Source organism: Aquarana catesbeiana, linkage group LG02 (assembly GCF_042186555.1).
Source record: "Aquarana catesbeiana isolate 2022-GZ linkage group LG02, ASM4218655v1, whole genome shotgun sequence".
NCBI classification, from domain to species: Eukaryota; Metazoa; Chordata; class Amphibia; order Anura; family Ranidae; genus Aquarana; species Aquarana catesbeiana.
This window is the reverse complement of record NC_133325.1, coordinates 593,233,840-593,254,574: the sequence shown is the minus strand read 5'-3', so window position 1 is coordinate 593,254,574 and position 20,735 is coordinate 593,233,840. Positions and strand designations below refer to the sequence as shown.

General features: G+C 40.5%; 1 protein-coding gene across 1 annotated transcript in view; it reads right to left on the bottom strand.

Moving 5' to 3' along the window:
- Nucleotides 1-20,735, bottom strand: part of EFHC2 (EF-hand domain containing 2) — a 134,899-nt gene that overhangs the window by 89,149 nt on the left and 25,015 nt on the right. Inside the window, exons 4-7 of the mRNA XM_073616275.1 lie at nucleotides 18,564-18,787; nucleotides 7,729-7,980; nucleotides 4,343-4,450; nucleotides 3,432-3,570 (exon numbers count right to left, since the gene is read on the bottom strand). Of these exons, the coding sequence (XP_073472376.1) occupies nucleotides 3,432-3,570; nucleotides 4,343-4,450; nucleotides 7,729-7,980; nucleotides 18,564-18,787 (723 nt within the window). The remainder of the gene's footprint in view (nucleotides 1-3,431; nucleotides 3,571-4,342; nucleotides 4,451-7,728; nucleotides 7,981-18,563; nucleotides 18,788-20,735) is intronic.

Genomic DNA, 20,735 nt, shown 5'->3' with positions numbered 1-20,735 from the left:
GCCCCCAGGACTCACAGAGGCAGCGTCCAGCCCCGCAGCCAGTAGCATGTTAAAATTAATGACAGCTGGACCTTGCTGGACACTATACCAAGTGGTAGTCGCATTTAGGACAGTATGCGTTCAGGGACATATGCCCCTAAAGCAGAATTCCTGCATTCTGGGCACACATTCCTGAAAACATACTACCCCAAAGGCGAGTACCACTTGGAATAGTGTCCAGCGAGGTCCAGCTGCCACATATTTTAGCCTGTCATTAATTTTAGCCTGCCACAGTGTACTCAGGTTTCAAAATGTATACAGTTTAGTTAGGCAGCAGCTGGCCCAGGATGGGGAAATGGTTAAGCCTTTAAGCTCAGTTCCCAGGCTTTTGGTCCTAGCCAGCTACAAAAAGGGGGATCAGCTAAGGTCCATGGCTGCAAGCTGTGGGAGTGGGAATGAGAGCGTGGTACCAGTGAGTTTGAGTGTTGACAGAACCAGGAATTGCAGAGAACATCCGAGTGATCCAAGCCATGGATAATGCCGTTATTAACTCTCACCTCATGGAGATAAGTCTGGGTCACTACAATATCTTAGTTAGGATTGAGGACAGGACATTGTTCATATTGATCTGTATACCACATCTTGTTCAGTAAAGTTACATTAACCATTAATAGTGTGGTCTGAAGTTACTTAAAGTTACTTAAGTTACTGAAGTTACTTAAAGGGATGCATGCTGGTTCTGGCATATTCCAAAGAACATGGTTCTGTAAACCACTATGGGGTATGAAGTAACACGGCTACCAAAGGTTGACTCGGCAAGACAAGAAGAGAAATGTAGTTGCTATGGGTAACCAAATCACAAAACAAGCTACAAGCAACCAGTCATTAAGCATGGTACCTGGTAAGGTGACAGATTCTCCGGTAGCGAGGGGGTCGGTGTTCTGACTCCCTTCCTAGCGGTCGTCATCCAATAGCAACCAGATCTGAACCTGAGTTACAGGGATCTATGGCCTGATCATGACGTACGGGAAGAAAAGAGTTAAGTGAGAGCTGGCATAAACTCTGCCCTAGGTGCTAAGTGGGACCCCATTCAATTACTGGGAGTGAGGTACCAGAGGTACACTGGACTGGTGGAGAGGGTGCAGGCTCAGCACGTCCCTCCTAATGCAACATACAGGTTACAGTGTAGTGACATGGGACAAACCACTTTTCACTGGAACTCTGCAGTTTATTACTGCACACAGTCAAAGCTCATCTTCACATCAGGAACGCCATTAATGTTTGCTTTTTCACACAACCGCAGTCTCTGCCTGGTCCCAGTCATTGATGACTGCTTCGCGTGAGAGATCCCCCACATACACGGGTGCAGGTGACCTCGCCAACACACTTGGCGTAGTCGGAAAAGGGACCCGCCAACAACAACTGCGTATTTCAGCCTGCCATAGATTTTGACAGGCTGTTGGCAGTGGGGTTGGGAGATGCACCTGTGCCTTCCATGCATCCGAAAACAATGGGAATTGATGCACATGGGCCAAAAAGCCTGTGTGCATGAAGCTTTAAATACCTGTCCCCTGCCAGCATACTCTAGAGAAGCACCCTTGCTCTGGGGTGTCCGTTTATGAAGCAGTGAACAGCGGTGATCCCCAGGATCGCCGCTGATCACAGTCCATAAACAGTTTATGAAACAGAGATAATGGGGGGAGAAGTGTTTGAACTTGTTCTCCCACCGATGATCTCCACACACAGAGAATCTTCATTGAATGACACAGTAACGGCCAGTTTATGAAGCTGCGATCTCAGCGCTTCACTGGCGATCTGTATCAGAATTCACACTCCCCGATTCACCAGCTCAGAGGTGGAGAATCGGGGAGTGAAGAGGAAATGTCAGGGAATCTGGGGGGGGAGGAGGAAGATTTTTAACTTCCTTCTACTTCGTTCAGATCCCCCAACACTGTAACCATGTCCCCCTGTCATATTTATGTGTATGTATATATATATATACAGGGCTTTTTTTCAGGGGGAACTTAGTGGAACTCAGTTCCACTACCTCTGGCTCAGACCCTTTGGTGCCTGCTCACCAAGTCTGGTTTCTGTGTTTACAAGTGACAGCTCCGGACTCTGTATGTAATGCAATCCTGGTATTTAATGCCCCTTTAAGACTGAACACACCCACTATTTGATGTGATTTGGAGGGTGTGTGTAGGGGGGGGGGGGGGGTTGTGGGGCCGTGGTTAAGTTCCAGCACCTATTGTTTGAGAAAAAAAGCCATATATATATATATATATATATATATATATATATATATATATATATATATATATAATGTGTGTGTATATACATGTATATATAATGTGAGTGTGTGTGTATATGTATATGTGTATCTCCAAAAGGAGAAGCGATCTACAAAGTTTCAGAAACAGGCACACAGAGGAGAAAGATCTCCTCTGAGAATGCCAGGGAATGAAGCAGTGAATAGATTTCACTGCTTCATAAATGGACACCTGAGACAGAACTAGAGCTCTAATCACTAGGGAGCATGATCAAAAGTTGTGTATTTTTGTAATAAAGGGCTACAAAAATCTAAAGATAGGTGAAAATTATGAACTGTAAAAAAAAAAAAAAAAAGAGATAAGGGAAGATGGGGAAGAATGAGTTAAAAAATATATATTATAGTTACTAAAGGGGTCCATTTATAAAAAAAAAAAAAATGTTGGCTGAATGTGAGAATGTGACAAGTATTTGTCCATCCTTGACAAATTATGACTGTATTTTGCTGAGTGATTTCTTATGATCATCAGCCCCATCTAATGGCCATAATGCAGTATTTTTTTCTGATTTTAGTATTTCAAGAAAAATACCACATTACAGCCACTAGACTAGATGAAGCTCGAAATCATAAGAAATCACAAAATACATACTGGTCCAAAGATTTTTTTTATAAATTAGACCCCTTAGAGCTAATTACTGGTTGCAGATTTGCTGAAGCTATCATTTAATGCATGGCTGTTAACAGTGGCAACATAGCCTTCGGCAATGACAAATCGTCCTGCGAGAAAGACACCAGATTTCTATATGAATTATGGAGTAAGGAAGTCTTTGCCAACAATGTATTCTGTTAAAACAACTGACCCACCTAAAATATGTTGATCACAGAATATTATGCTGTTGGGAACTGATTTTTAGCTTTCAGTGCTGGGATGCCTAGAGTCTGTAAGTAACAAGTTTACTGCCAAATGCTCCAGACCGGAGCTCCTTTAATTTCTAAAGAATGATGCCAACATCTTTCAGTTTAATGTGATATTCTTTACTGAATAATGTTTAATAATCTGCTGCATGCTGGGATAATAAACCCTGCAATGTATCACTGCAGCTTCCAGTTGCTTGGTAATAAAAAAAAAAATTTTTTCCCTAGTGTCTATTCAGAATTTTAAGAGCAAATTAAGTTTCCTTACCAATACCATATTTTGTTCTGTAGTAGTTCTTTGTAAATTCATCACAATCACATAGAATTATCATGCGTCCCCAAGCACTGATTGCGGCTCCAATTGTCAGATCACAGTCTTTGTAAAACTCCTGGTGCACGGCCCCGGTCTGCAAAATGAACGTTAGTATTTTATGACCTGTAATCAGTGAACACTCAAGGACAAACCACCAGATTCAGTTGCAAGTCACAAAGCATAAATGTGGTTTTTCCTGCATGTAAACACTTTGCAGTGGTTTAGGAATAGGATAGATTTTCCCATCATTTTCTCAAACTATAATAAACACGTTTTTCCATTTGAAATTCTCAAATGCATTGCCTTATAAAATGTTTCTAGTGTGCTACATCTAAAGAATATATTATTATTATTATTTCAGGTACTTATATAGCGCAGTCAATTTACGCAGCGCTTTACATATACATTGTACATTCACATCGGTCCCTACCCTCAAGGAGCTTACAATCGAAGGTCCCTAACTCACATTCATATACTAGGGCCAATTTAGACAGAAGCCAATTAACCTACCAGCATGTCTTTGGAGTGTGGGAGGAAACCAGAGTATCCGGAGGAAACCCACGCAGGCACAGGGAGAACATGCAAACTCCAGGCAGGTAGTGTCGTGGTTGGGATTTGAACCAGCAAAGGCGAGAGTGCTACCCAATACACCACTGTGCTGCCCATATTAGCTTACACTTGGCAAGTTTGCTTATTCTTACAATAAATATCTTCACATTCAGTAATAATTATGTAACCAAATATAGAAAATTCCTTAATTTTACATTTCTTAAAATACTGTATTGCAGCCTAGAATTAGGACTTGTTACAGTTCCTATTTAAATAACATCATAGACAAATACTCCATAAAAGACTTCAATTCATACTTTAAGATTATCCAGAATAAAGCGACCTCCGTGTCCCATCGGGCCAAAAACGTTAAGGACAGTACGTGTAGTAATCTCACCGGGGTTATACATTTTTGTTGGTGCATTCTGTAAAACAATGTTGGTAGACATGGTTAATACTGCATTAAATCCTTATTCAGACCTACATACCTTTCTATGACCTTTGTCTGCATGGAATGTACATTTAAAAAGCACACTGTGTTTTAAACATCAGCTTCAATGCCAAGGTCTGCAGTTTTAGTTTGTTTCCTGAGAGTTAATAAGATGCACAAAAATGTACTAAATAAATAGGAGTATATTAAAAAACAAGGCAAGACAGGTGATGTTACACACAAAATTGATACTCCCATGTTTGAAAGGTTAGACTTGCCCCAAATGGCCCAATAAAATGTAATAATGGTCCTGGTTATGGGAATCCCTTGCTATACTAGGAGGACAGATGAGATATATGTATATTATATTATTATATTAGGTATATGTATATTTTATCATTATATTATATATGTAGATATACAGTATCTCACAAAAGTGAGTACACCCCTCACCGTTTTGTAAATATTTTATTATATCTTTTCATGTGACAACACTGAACAAATGACACTTTGCTACAATGTAAAGTAGTGAGTGTACAGCTTGTATAACAGTGTAAATTTGCTGTCCCCTCAAAATAACTCAACACACAGCCATTGATGTCTAAACCACTGGCAACAAAAGTGAGTACACCCCTAAGTGAAAATGTCCAAATTGGGCCCAAAATGTCAATAGTATGTAAATAGTGTAAATAAACTGCACCTTTGTTTTTTCACCTTCACTGTTTGCTGTGCCTAATTTTTGTGTAGTGAACCCATCCAGGGGGTCACAGACACCTGCTGCCAAGCTAACCTCTTCACAATATATACAATGCATTGCGAAAGTATTCACCCCCTTGGCATTTTTCGTGTTTTGTTGCCTCACAACCTGGAATTAACATAGATTGTTTGAGGATTTGCATCATTTAATTTACAGAACATGCCCACAACTTTGAAGATGTTTTTTTTTTTATTGTGAAGCAAACAACAAATAGGACAAAATAACAGAAAAGGTCAATGTGCATAACTACTCACCCCCTAATGTCAATACTTTGTAGAGCCACCTTTTGCGGCTATCACAGCTCCAAGTCGCTTTGTATGAGTCACTATGAGCTTGCCACATCTTACCACTGGGATTTTTGCCCATTCCTCCTTGGAAAACTGCTCCAGCTCCTTCAAGTTGGATGGTTTGCGCTTGTGAACAGCAATCTTTAAGTCTGACCACAGATTTTCTGTTGGATTGAGGTCTGGGCTTTGACTAGGCCATTCCAACACATTTACATGTTTCCCCTTAAACCACTCAAGTGTTGCTTTAGCAGTGTGTTTGGGGTCATTATCCTGTTGAAAGGTGAACCTCCATCCTAGCCTCAAATCACACACAGAATGGTACAGGTTTTGCTCAAGAATATCCCTGTATTTAGTACCATCCATCTTTCCCTCAACTCTGACCAGTTTCCCAGTCCCAGCTGCTGAAAAACATCCCCACAGCATGATACTGCCCCCACCATGTTTCACTGTGGGGATGGTGTTCTTTGGGTGATGTGATGTGTTGGGTTTGCACCAGACATAGCGTTTTCTTTGATGGCCAAAAAGTTCAATTTCAGTCTCATCAGACCAGAGCGCCTTCCTCCATACATTTTGGGAGTCTCCCACATGCCTTTTCGCAAACTCAAAACGTGCCTTTGGAGTATGGGAAAGTAATGGCTTTCTTCTGGCCACTCTGCCATAAAGCCCAATTCTATGGAGCTTACGGCTTATTGTCGTCCTAGTACAGATACTCCAGTCTCTGCTGTGGAACTCTGCAGCTCCTCCAGGGTTACCTTAGGTCTCTGTGCTGCCTCTCTGATTAATGCCCTCCTTGCCCAGTCCGTGAGTTTTGGCGTGCGGCCGTCTCTTGGCAGGTTTGCTGTTGTGCCATGTTCTTTTCATTTGGTTATGATAGATTTGATGGTGCTCCTAGGGATCATCAATGATTTGGATATTTTTTTATAACCTAACCCTGACTTGTACTTCTCAACAACATTGTCCCTTACTTGTTTGGAGAGTTCCTTGGTCTTCATGGTGGTGTTTGGTTAGGGGTGCCTCTTGCTTAGGTGTTGCAGCCTCTGGGGCCTTTCAAAAAGGTGTGTATATGTAATGACAGATTATGTGACACTTAGATTGCACACAGGTGGACATCATTTCACTAATTATGTGACTTCTGAAGGTAATTGGTTGCACCAGAACTTTTTATGGGCTTCATAGCAAAGGGGGTGAATACATACGCACATGCCAATTATCAGTTTCTTATTTCTGAAAAATAGTTTTATGTATATATTTTTCTAATTTTACTTCACCAACTTATACTATTGTGTTCTGATGCATCACATATAATTCAGATTAATGTAATGTAACAAAATAGGTAAAAAGCCAAGGGGGTGAATACTTTTGCAAGGCACTGTATATATATCTATAGATATATATATATCGATAGATATATCTATCTATCAACATATATATATATATATATCGATAGATAGATAGATAGATAGATAGATAGATAGATAGATAGATAGATAGATAGATAGATAGATAGATAGATAGATAGATAGATAGATAGATAGATACTAGAGGATAGATGCCTTGGGCAATTGGAGACATTCAAACATTTTTGGGAAAATCTTCCCTTGAGAGCAGGTCTGATCTTTTTTTTTTCTGCCATGGTTCCAGGTCAATGACTTTGAAAAATACAAAGCTAGTATGGTGGCCAAGCAACTAGTATTTTCATAGTGGAGCCACATAACTTAGTATAATATACGACATAAGTATGTTTGAAATAGTGAGTGACATTATATTTCTGCATAATATTATATTTCAAGCAGCAAAGAAAGCTAAGGTCCCTGTACAATTTTAACCAGGATGTCAGAGGGATTACAGAAATCTGTACCATACCTTACACCCACACAGAGATGTGTTTACTCACATGTGGCTGCACAGGAGTTCCATGCAGCCCAATGCAGGCAATCCCATTGATGTCAATTGGTACACAGCTGCAATTGGGACACAGTCAGGGACGCACACCTGCACCCACAAAAATGTCATACTGGGACACAGTGGCTATGTCCGTGCAGCCACTGTGTCCCAATTGACATCAATGAGACATCCCTGCGCAGAAAACCTGTGCATCCCCATGCAAGTAAATATGTCCGTACATGAAAGTACGGTATAGTACGCTCTGTGTGAACAAGACCTAAGCACTGAAATATATTTGTGCTATTGAGTTAGGATACTTTTTAAGCCTTTTATGCCATTGTTCACCTTGGGAAGTTTTCCTCGGTGGAGAAAGACTGGAACAGAATCTCGGCCAGAATTTGGTGGTATGACTTCTATGATTTCGATAGTGTCATCGGCAAGGTAATAATGTAATATAAGCTCTCTCTTGTCTCCAAAAGGGCACGGAGTGTCATCCCATAAGCAGTAAAATCTCAGAACATGCCTGTCATGTTCCAGGAACTGTCTGAGTGTATCTATGCGCTCGTAAGGACGCAGAGGCTTCATATTGTCTTCCATCTACAAACAACAAATAAAAAAAAATATTAAAATTAACAGTTAATAAGAACATATTTCTGCAGGAACACTAATGGGTTTTATTCAAAATTTTTAACCCGCAATCAGGGACAAAGGATTTTTTCTCCACTATAGAAAAAGCTGTATTGGGCTACCTAAACTTTTCAACTGAGCTTTAGACATCCCTGGTCCAGTGAATTCTCTAACTAGGGAATCAACATAATAGGGAACAATACAAGATTTTGGTGTGTCCTTTATCACCTTGTGGGGTCTTATACAGATAACTTGGTTTAGTAGGTAATTACTTGGAAGAGAACGCTCTGGCTATGACAGCCATGTTGCGGGATGGTGGGGTTTCCAGATACAGCCTAGATCCAGCCTAGATCCTACACCACAGATTGTCCCTCATTTTCCACTTTTAGAAATCCAATCTCCCTGTCCCTCTTTCCTTCTCAGATTTCCCTCTTTTTGGTCTGATGTATAAAACTGTAGTATTTATTATTTTTATTATTATTATTATTTTTATTATTATTATTATTATTATTATTATTATTATTATTATTATTATTATTATTATCTACCAAAGGGGTTTAATGCTCTAAACCTTTCTTCCTTCGCTGTAAAAGATAGGATGGTTTAGTTCCTCTTTAAACACATTTTTTTGTGCATCATCAACTATTTGGGATAACCGTGGATTTGTCAGAAGTGTGTCCTTTGCCTACACACCTTGTAAAAAATAAGTCCCTCTTTCTCACCTTGGAAAATTGGGAGGTATGGCCTAGATAACTGTGAAAACATTTAAGTAGAACTAAAAGCTAATTTTTTTTTTCCATTATGATAAGAGTAAGGGAGGGTCATTATTTTTGCAATGTGTCCCATTGGGGAGATTTCCCTTCACTTCCTATAGCCAAAGCAGTTAGTGAGAGGAAATCCCTCCTCCAAAGTAAGGGAATCCCTAGATGTCATCAGAGTCAGCAGAGCTGATGTCCCCGTTGGAAGACTGGCGCCTCCTTGGCCTGGTAGTGCTTTGCAAGAGAGGGTTTTTTCATGCGACTGGAGGTATTTGTATATTACTAATGTTAGAGCCTTCCACCCGAGCAGCATTGGAATGTTTTTAAAGTTATTTTGGCAATTTTATTCAGTTATTATGTGAGTATATTTTCTTCTTTTTTATTAATAAAAATACCTCAGTGAGCACTATGTCATCTTTTGTATCTTTTTTGAGCACTGATCCATGCTTTATCACCTGAGTTGGGAGAAGTGCTGGATTTACCAAGTGAAAATTCTGTGGAGGATTGTTTGAGCCCTGGGAGAGTCCAGCTGGGTTTGTGCATTCCGATTTATTTCATTAAAGGCACAATAAAACCTTTGTAATGTGAGTCAACCCATAAGGTGAGCGTGTGCCCAAAAGGGGATTGGTAGAGGTGTCTGCTATTACACAATCTGTTCTCTTTAAACTGAACTATTTTTTTTCATTAAAGATTTTTATTGATATCAGAAGATAAGTACAAATCAAGGTAGCACACATATGCAAGAGAACAAGTTGCATGAAGGTAGTGTTAATAATAACTGTCTTAACATTGCTATTGGTATATATAAGTCCATATAATGTGGAAAATATTAGGAATCATCTTAGCCCTTTTCTATATTTAAACAAAAAAAAACTATAGTGGAAATCAGGCTGGCTGTATAGGGCAACAACATCTTAATTCAGAACAGTACCATCAGTAAAGTACACGTGTTTGCCTGATTTGCATTCAGCAATAGTAGAGGTTAGTAGAAATAGACTGAAAGTGAAATGTGATCAACCACGTTATGCAGTTTCATTGATGTAGGTACAAAATACCAAGTGAACTATAACCTGAGTTACGTTAGAAAATCATTTAGCTAATGCTAATGGTAAGGGTATTACTATTAAGAGTAGTAATAATGTTAGGCTATTCCTGAGAGTATTTAAAGATGAACCAAGGTTGCCATGTTTTATGGAACCTCCACCTGGTCACTGGATTGTGCCAGGGTCTCCTCCATTTCACAAATGTCCGTTACTTTGTGTAACCAATCTGTTATTGAGGGAACCCGGGGGGAGTTCCAGTGAATTGAAATTAGGGATTTGGCAGCATGTAATAAATGCTTTGATAAAGAATGTTTGTATTTCTTTAAAGGTGAGTTTGATATATGAAGTAAACAGCAGGCAGCCTTAAAGCGGTTATAAACCCTTGTGTTTTTTTCATCTTAATGCATCCTATGCATTAAGGTGAAAAAACTTCTTTCAGTCACTGGCCCCCCAGCCCCCCCCCCGTTTTACTTACCTGAGCCCTGGAATTTCCAACGACGAGGACGTGCTGTCCCTCTGCCCGGGGTTCTCGGCAGTTGAGTGGATATATTGATAGCATAGCCATTGGCTCCTGCTGTTGTCAATCAAGTCCAATGATGCGGGCGCCGGGGGTGGGGCCGAGTCTGGCATTCATGTCTATGGATGCAACAGCTGGGCTCGGGAGAGCGCTTCTCCTAGGGGGTTATCTGATGTGGGGAGGAGCCGTGAGAGCCGCCGAGGATCGGGGCCACTCTGTGCAAAAGGAGCTACACAGTGGAGGTAAGTATGATATGTTTGTTATTTAAAAAAAAAAAAAAAAAGCTGTACAATCACTGCCGCTCAGACAGCCTGTCTCTCTCAAACACCTCCAACAGTTGTCAGTCACTTGGGAGTTTCAACTATGCAGTTTTGCTGGTGTCAAGTACCACCGTGTCAACAACTTGTAGGCCGTTTCTTGCGTTTTAGTACTGATAGAGCACTTATGTGTTAGAATGCACGCATTCTTCCATTGTTTGTCTATTGTGACCATCTGTAATGCTTCGGACCACCTCCTCCTGAATCTGTCATCCACGGGCGGTTTGGCATCCTTCAACCATGCGTACACAACTGAAGTTGCCCTAAAAAATTGATCACCAGTGTGGCAAACTGATTCAAACTCAGTTAAGGGTCTACTGAAGTCACCCACCCGGGATTTACCATAGAGATAGCTACGCAACAGTAGATATGACCAGAGGGGTAGTTGAGGGAGGTAATTTTCTCATTTTAAATCAGTCAGATCTTTGGCCTGATGGAAGCAGTTCCCTGCCAGAAGTAGTTTGTTTCAATGTGTTGATTGGAACAGTGACTTGCCAACACCAGGCATAAAGTCTGGATTGTCTTTTAGAGGTGTTAGCGGGCTGAGTGAAGAAGTGACATCCGTCAGTCTAGCTAATTCATGGGCAATATCTAGGGTGGTCCCTGTCAACGGATCATGTTTTAAGCTGTCAGGGTAGCTTAGCCATGGGATCCATGGTGAGAATTGTAAGGGGATGGGATTTAAAGGCATCTCCAAGGTCACCCAGTCTTTAGTGTCTTTGTGGCAATGCTAATCTATGATCTATGATCCTTGTGAGATGCGAGGCCATGTAGTAGTCCCTGAAGTTGGGTATAACATCCCACCATGTTCTTTTAGTCTGGTTAAGAGAGCAAAACTTATTCTGGGTCTCTTGTGGGTCCAAAGGAACCAAAATAAACCGTAATTAAACAGGCATTGGGGTAGTTTACCCGGAAGTGTGCACATGAGATAGAGTAGAATAGGTAAGACGGTCATCTTGATAATGGCCTCACGGCCAAACCATGAAAAGTTGTCTGAGTGCCAGTTGCTGAGAGCTTTCTCTACGGTTTTGAGCAGCAGTGGGAAGTTTTGATCATAGATCGGTGATAACTGCGGCATCAACAATACGCCTAAATATTTCAGTGCCTTGGAATCCCATTTAAAAGGGGAGTTCTCTTTAGTTGATTTGAGAATGTTATCAGGTAAAGACACATTCATAGCTTCGGATTTGGCGTAGTTTATCTTTAAATTTGAAATATAGCCATAGTGTGCGAACGCTTTGGTCAGGTTGGGAAGTGTAATTTGAGGATTCGTTAAGAAAAAAAAAAAAACATTCGCATAGGTGGCTACCTTGAACTCCCTGTCCAGCACCCTGAGGCCGTTTATGGAGGTATCCACGTTAATCGTTCTAATAAAGGGTTCCAAGGACAGAATGAATAGCAGGGGAGACAGCCTTGTCTCGTACCATTTGTGATATGGACCCTCTCAGAGAGTGTACCATTAATTTTTAATATTGCCATCGGATTTTGGTAGAGAGCCGAGATCCAGGCCATCATCAGAGAACCCATTCCTATCTCCAACCATGCCTGGTTGTCTGTGTTGCTGTGGTAAGTTGTATAGATTTGAATAAAAAGTATGGAAGTGTTGTGCGATCGCCTCCGTGGTAACATCTAGGGTGCCATTGGCTTGCTTTATGCCCATGATGTTATTGCTGGAGGTGTGCCCCCTCAAGGCCTTAGCTAACAATTTACCTGTTTTATCACCTGATTCGTAGTAAATTTTCTTCCTGAAGAACAGGAAACATTTTGCTTTAGTTTCTAGGGTCTGTTGCAACGTCTTTCTAGTTTCCAGCAGTAAACTGAACTATTTATGTGGACTTGATCACGATTAGTGGTTTGTATCACAACCTCATTCACGAACATTTACAGTATATGAAGGCCCGTTGTATGGTGAGTTTGGATTATATTTTAATACACAGGTTTATATGTAGCACTATTTTAATTTGGTTATTTATTTATTGTTTTGGTACATGTTTCAGTGCAGCATATTTCTACACACATACCGTATGTTGAGTGATTTTTGCAGAGTCGTATCCTTTAAAAAAATGCCATTAGTTATACTTTAATCATTCATTTTGTCCACTTCTGTCCTTTCTGCTCTTGTTATGTTATATGGTCACTTTAGGTGCAGATAGTGCTTAGTGGGGTTTGTTAATTACAAACTGCAGTCATAGCAAGTCTTTACCTAAGGCCTACAGTATCTCACAAAAGTGAGTACACCCCTCACATTTTTCTAAATATTTTATTATATCTTTTCATGTGGGAACACTGAAGAAATGACAATTTGCTACAATGTAAAGTAGTGATTGTACCGTATAACAGTGTAAATTTGCTGTCCCCTCAAAATAACTCAACACACAACCATTAATGTCTAAACTGCTGGCAATAAAAGTGGGTACACCCCTAAGTGAAAATGTCTAAATTGGACCCAATTAGCCTTTTTTCCTCCTCTATGTCATGTGACTCTTTAGTGTTACAAGGTCTCGGGTGTGAATGGGGAGCAGGTGTGTTAAATTTGGTGTTATCGCTCTCACTCTCTCATACTGGTCACTGGAAGTTCAACATTGCACCTTATGGCAAAGAACTCTTAGAGGATCTGCTGCTCTACATAAAGATGGCCTAGGCTATAAGAAGATTGCCAAGACCCTGAAATGAGCTGCAGCACAGTGGCCAAGACCATACAGCGGTTTAACAGGACAGGTTCCACTCAGAACAGGCCTCTCCATGGTCGACCAAAGAAGTTGAGTGCACGTGCTCAGCGTCATATCCAGAGGTTGTCTTTGGGAAATAGACGTATGAGTGCTGCAAGCATTGCTGCAGAGGTTGAAGGGGTGGGGGGTCAGACTGTTGTCCCAGAAGGAAGTCTCTTCTAAAGATTATGCACAAGAAAGCTCACAAACAGTTTGCTGAAGACAAGCAGACTAAGGACATGGATTACTGGAATCATGTCCTGTGGTCTGATGAGACCAAGATAAACTTATTTGGTTCAGATGGTGTCAAGCGTGTGTGGCGGCAACCAGGTGAGGAGGACAGAGACAAGTGTGTCTTGCCTACAGTCAAGCATGGTGGTGGGAGTGTCATGTTCTGGGGCTGCATGAGTGCTGCCAGCAATGGGGAGCTACAGTTCATTGAGGGAACCATGAATGCCAACATGTACTGTGACATACTGAAGCAGAGCATGATCCCCTCCCTTCGGAGACTCTGCCGCAGGGCAGTATTCAAACATGATAACAACACCAAACACACCTCCAAGATGACCACTGCCTTGCTGAGGGTAAAGGTGATGGACTGGCCAAGCATGTCTCCAGACCTAAACCCTATTGAGTATCTGTGGGGCATCCTTAAACGGAAGGTGGAGGAGCACAAGGTCTCTAACATCCACCAGCTCTGTAATGTCGTCATGGAGGAGTGGAAGAGGACTCCAGTGGCAACCTGTGAAGCTCTGGTGAACTCCATGCCCAAGAGGGTTAAGGCAGTGCTGGAAAATAATGGAGGCCACACAAAATATTGACACTTTGGGCCCAATTTGAACATTTTTACTTAGGGGTGTACTCACTTTTGTTGCCAGCGGTTTAGACATTAATGGCTGTGTGTTGAGTTATTTTGAAGGGGGGAGGAAATTTACACCGTTATACAAGCTGTACACTCACTACTTTACATTATAGCAAAGTGGAATCTCTTCAGTGTTGTCACATGAAAAGATATAATAAAATATTTACAAAAATGTGAGGGGTGTACTCACTTTTGTGAGATACTGTAAGTAGACAAATCCTGTAATCTGATCTGAAGTCATCTGATCTTGCATCCATAAATTCAGAAGTAATTGATACCTTTACCATAGTCGTAGCAGTTGCATAAAAGAGATCATGTTATGCGATTACTTTAAGTGCAAACAGTGTTTAGTGGGGTTCATTAATTACAAATTGCAATCATAGCAAGTCTCCACCAAAGGCCTAAATATACAAATTGTTGTCATTTGATCTGAAGTAATCTGATTTGGCATCCATATATTTCTGAATCATTTGACACCTCTACCTTTGACATAGCAATTACGTATTAGAAATAGTTTCTTTTTACAGAAAAAAACTTTCATTTAAAATAAAAGTACATTGTAGGGACCTTTAGTTGCCTGGGTTCATTATCGCTTCAGGCCTCTCTCTTTATTGTTTCATTTATTAGTTATTTTGGTTATTCTTGATGATGTAAAATTCAGCTTAATATTTAAATAAATAATTTCTGTTCTGTTTCAAATTTACACACATCTATACATATTTTTTGTACAATAACAGAATTCATTTCAACCAAGTTACCTCTAAGGGTACACTTCTAGTACACTGGTGTGAAGAACTGAAACCTTAATGTTAGCTGTACTGCTATTACTTTGACAAATGTCAGACGCTGTCTGCAGGCCTCTATTCATCTCTTTGATAAATGGAGATTACTGCATGTTTTACTGTGTATCAGCATAGATTTAAAAATTAGTGGATCAGGAATGCAGTTCTGTGACATTTTGTTCTGCTAGTTTGCGCTATGTAGTGTACACTGCAGTAACCTTTTTTTCATCATAGAGGTGAATGCAGGTCAAAGAGACAGCTATCAAATTTAGTGCTTTCATCCTAATACATATATGATCCTTAAAAAGGAATGCAATTTCAAGATACAATTTAAAAAGCACACATATAACTAAGGTAGTGAGCCCTAAAAGTTGTAACCCCCAAAATGTTCCCTACATTCCACTTTCTTTTTACATTTCCCTTTCCTAGATGTCAAAGCCATGTCTACTACTGACAGCTAGTACTTTCCTAAGAACTGGATGCCTCTGCTTGCTGCATGTCATGGAAATTTTCAACTCCTACTCAATCATACACAAAGGTTACAGACCTAAGCTACACTAGTAGAATTTTGTTTGAGAATGTTCTTAAGACTATTAGCTGAATTTTCTAATCGTTGGTCGGGTCAAATAGTCATACATTGTTGACCGCAATGACAAGAAAAAAAAAAGTAGGATAGAAAAATGTTTTCAAACAAAAATAATTTGTAACAAAGAATGTGGTTTTCATTTGGGAAAGTCCATTCACTCAAAAAATGAATGTTAAAAGTAGGGTTGTCCCGATACCACTTTTTTAGGACCGAGTACAAGTACCGATACTTTTTTTCAAGTACTCGCCGATACCGATTACCGATACTTTTTTTTTAATGTCACGTGACAGTTTTTTTTTTTGCTATTTTTTTTTGGGGGGGGGGGGGGGGTGAACGTTGTATGTGTGTGTGTTTTGTTTTTTTTTACAATTTTTATTTTTTACAATAATATTTTTTTATTCTTTATTGTTTTTTTAATCAGCCCTTTTGGGGGGCTTTGGTGAGATATCAGGGGTCTTAACAGACCTCTGATATCTCCCCCTTGAGACAGAGAAAGAGAGAGAGGATAGAGATTCCCCAGTCCCTTTCTCTGCAGCGTCAGCTGCACTGAGAATGAATGGAGAGAAGGCAGCGGCTTCTCTCCAGTCATAAACTGACACATAGTAATCACAAGAGATTACAATGTTTCAGTTATGTGAATGGACAGAGTCAGCTGACTCTCTCCATACACAAAGGAAGGAGGGGGAGGACGGAGGAACGGAGGGGGAGAACGGAGGGGACAGATAAGGAGAGAAGAACAAAGGGGGAGTACGGAGGGGGACAGATAAGGAGAGAAGAATGCAGGGGACAGCGGAGAGTCACAGAGGAACGGAGGGGGCATGGAGGAGGATGCAGTGACATACAGCGGTGAGCGATCACTGCTGTATGTCACTAAAGCTGGTGAAAGCCGCTGGGGGAGAATCTTGTAACTCCCCCACGCGCCGATCACAGCTGACAGTCCAGGTATCGGCGGAAGCATCGGGAGCATTTGCCCAAGTACAAGTACTTGGGCAAATGCTCGGTATCGGTGCCGATACCGATACTAGTATCGGTATCGGGACAACCCTAGTTAAAAGCAAAATTTTTTTGAACAACATATGTTAAATCATCAAATGTATTGATGAGAACAATGTCTGAATATTCGTTTGCAAATCTACTGCTTAGTTACATAGTTACATAGTAGGTGAGGTTGAAAAAAGACACAAGTCCATCAAGTCCAACCTATGTGTGTGATTATGTGTCAGTATTACATTATATATCCCTGTATGTTGCGGTCATTCAGGTGCTTATCTAATAGTTTCTTGAAGCTATCAATGCTCCCCGCTGAGATCACCGCCTGTGGAAGGGAATTCCACATCCTTGCCGCTCTTACAGTAAAGAACCCTCTACGTAGTTTAAGGTTAAACCTCTTTTCTTCTAATTTTAATGAGTGGCCGCGAGTCTTGTTAAACTCTCTTCTGCGAAAAAGTTTTATTTCTATTGTAGGGTCACCAGTACGGTATTTGTATATTGAAATCATATCCCCTCTCAAGCGTCTCTTCTCCAGAGAGAATAAGTTCAGTGCTCGCAACCTTTCCTCATAACTAAGATCCTCCAGACCCTTTATTAGCTTTGTTGCCCTTCTTTGTACTCACTCCATTTCCAGTACATCCTTCCTGAGGACTGGTGCCCAGAACTGGACAGCATACTCCAGGTGCGGCCGGACCAGAGTCTTGTAGAGTGGGAGAATTATCGTTTTATCTCTGGAGTTGATCCCCTTTTTAATGCATGCCAATATTCTGTTTGCTTTGTTAGCAGCAGCTTGGCATTGCATGCCATTGCTGAGCCTATCATCTACTAGGACCCCCAGGTCCTTTTCCATCCTAGATTCCCCCAGAGGTTCTCCCCCCAGTGTATAGATTGCATTCATATTTTTGCCACCCAAATGCATTATTTTACATTTTTCTACATTGAACCTCATTTGCCATGTAGTTGCCCACCCCATTAATTTGTTCAGATCTTTTTGCAAGAATTCCACGTCCTGCGGAGAAGTTATTGCCCTGCTTAGCTTAGTATCGTCTGCAAATACAGAGATTGAACTGTTTATCCCATCCTCTAGGTCGTTTATGAACAAATTAAATAGGATTGGTGCCAGCACAGAATCCTGAGGAACCCCACTACCCACCCCTGACCATTCTGAGTATTCCCCATTTATCACCACCCTCTGAACTCGCCCTTGTAGCCAGTTTTCAATCATGTACTAACCCTATGGTCCATGCCAACGGACCTTATTTTGTACAGTAAACGTTTATGGGGAACTGTGTCAAATGCTTTTGCAAAATCCAGATACACCACGTCTACGGGCCTTCCTTTATCTAGATGGCAACTCACCTCCTCATAGAAGGAGTATGTATGTATGTATGTATGCTGTATGGCCAATACTAGAGAGCATCATATGACCAGAAGGAAAGAAGGATTTATGTAACAAAGTTAATAATATCACTACGGTATAATTGAATCCTTTTTTGGCATTGTTCAGATGCCAGGAGTTGCTGGATGCACATTCATGGCGAGTTACAGAACAATGTATAAACATTCATTTGAAAATCTACTACTGTATGGCCAATACTAGAAGGCATCATATAACCAGAAGGAAAATTTACGTAAGAAAGTTAATAACATCACCCCGGTATAATTGAATCCTTTTTTGTCATTGTTCAGATGCCAGCAGTTGCTGGATGCACATTCATGGAAAGTTAGGTTAAAAGAGCGGGAATGAGACACAATGCACCCTTTTAGAAAATTATGCTGTAAGATGTAATAATCAGGATTAAAGTTACCACCTTTTTTTAATTAGGATTTGGAAGAACAGTTAAATTAAATAGCAGACTTGGGCAAATCTTTTGCCTAAAATTTATCAAAGATACAGAAGTATTTACCGTGTAAAATGCACCAAAGTTACACAGGGTGGGAGTTCTTCTCTACTCTAACAACCAAGACAAAGGAAAGCAGAGATCTTTACCTGTTTGCGCATTGTGGAGTATGGGTCTGAAGGAGTAGAGTCTGGTGGATTTAATCTGACTCCAAGCTTTCTTAAAAAGTTCCTGGTGAACTCATCACAGTTTACGATTTTGAAGGTTCTTGAATAAAACACAAGATCTTTATTGATGTTAAAATGATCCACGGTATAAAACTGGTCATCGTTGGGAGGCGGAAGTGGAATTCGATGGCGTCTGATTATTGTTCCTTTATTGAAAAAGAAATTTTTTTCCTTGAAGTCACTTAACTAACTTACCACATATATATTTTTTCCCCTTCCCCCTACTAATGTATGATAGATTATTTATGCAGCCGCCTGCGTATATTTAATACTTATTTACTAAGAACAATTAGCCAGGATTCACCACATAGACCATGAAACACGCTCTTAAAAAAGGCAGATATATACATAATTATGTAGTTTGTTTGAAACAAGATACAGGCCCATCTAACCAATAGAATAAATAAAAAGAAAGAATACTTCATTATACAGAACCCTACACCTACAGCTGAACCACAGGAAGGCAAAAAAAAACCATATAAAGCATTACTCCAGCAGGGGGAAAACAACGTCCCCCGAAGGCAATCTGATATTCCCTAGATCAACAATCTCTAGTGTTACTATCTATAGATGTTAACTCTAGTGGGGGAAAACAACATGTCTTCCTCATCCCCCAATGGCAACCTACTATTCCCTGGATCAACAATCTCAGGTGTTATTACTAGGGATGAGCCCGATGTTCGAGTCGAACATAAGTTCAACTCGAACATAAGTTCAACTCGAACATCGAGTGTTTGCCGAACAGCAAATTTTATGGGGCGTTTGCGGCAAATTCGAGCACAGTGGAACGCCCCATAATGCACTGCGAGTTGCACTGTGAGATATATATATATGCTCTGATGCACTGCGAGATATATATATATATATATATATATATATATATATATATATATATACTCTGCATTTAGTGTAAACTAGATATTCAGTGTATACGCTATATTCAGTCAATGCAGGCAGTGTAGTTTATATAACTTAGTGTATTGAAGTGGTTACGGGGAACCCAGCGCCAAAATTTTTTTTTTAATGGCGTGGGGGTCCCCCCAAAATCCATACCAGGCCCTTCAGGTCTGGTAAAGATTTTAAGGGGAACCCCGTGCCAAAATTTAAAAAATAAATGGCGTGGGGGTCAGCCCCAAAATCCATACCAGGCCCTTATTCGAACATGCAACCTGGCAGGCCGCAGGAAAAGGAGGGGGACAAGAGAGTGCCCCCCCTCCTGAACCATACAAGGCCACATGCCCCCAAAGCACCTTGTCTCCATGTTGATGGGGACAAGGGCCTCAACCCCACAACCCTTGTCCGGTGGTTGTGGGGGTCTGCGGGCAGGGGGCTTATCAGAATCGGTAAGCCCCCAGATCCCACCCACCCTACGTCAATGGGTATCAGGTACATTGTACCCCTATCCATTCACCAAAAAAGTGTCAAAAAATTAAAAACAACAGGAGACAGTTTTTGACAATTCCTTTATTTAACCACTTCAATACAGGGCACTTTCACCTCCTTCCTGCCCAGGCCAATTTTCAGCTTTCAGCGCTGTAACATTTTGAATGACAATTGCGCGGTCATGCAACACTGTACCCTAATGAAATTTTGATAATTTTTTTCCACATAACTAGAGCTTTCTTTTGGTGGTATTTGATCACCTCTGCGGTTTTTATTTTTTGCGCTATAAACAAAAAAAGAGTGACAGTTTTGAAAAAAACACAATGAGGGTTATTTACGAAATCCACTTTGCACTACAAGTGCAAACTACAAGTGCAAACTGCAGTCGCTGTAGATCCGAGGGGGACATGCAAGGAAGATAAAAAACAGCATTTTAGCTTGAATATGATTGGATGATAAAATTAGCAGAGCTTCCCCTCATTTTAGATCTACCCCTCAGATTTACAGCGACTGCACTTCCAAGTGCACTTTCAGTGCAATTTCAAGTGCACTTTGCACTTGTAGTTTTCATTTGTAGTGCAACATGGATTTGCCTTTCATAAATAACCCCTGATATTTTTTAATTTTGCTATAATAAATATCCCAAATTAATTTAAAAAAAAAAAATTTCCTCAGTTTAGGTTGATATGTATTCTTCTACATATTTTTGGT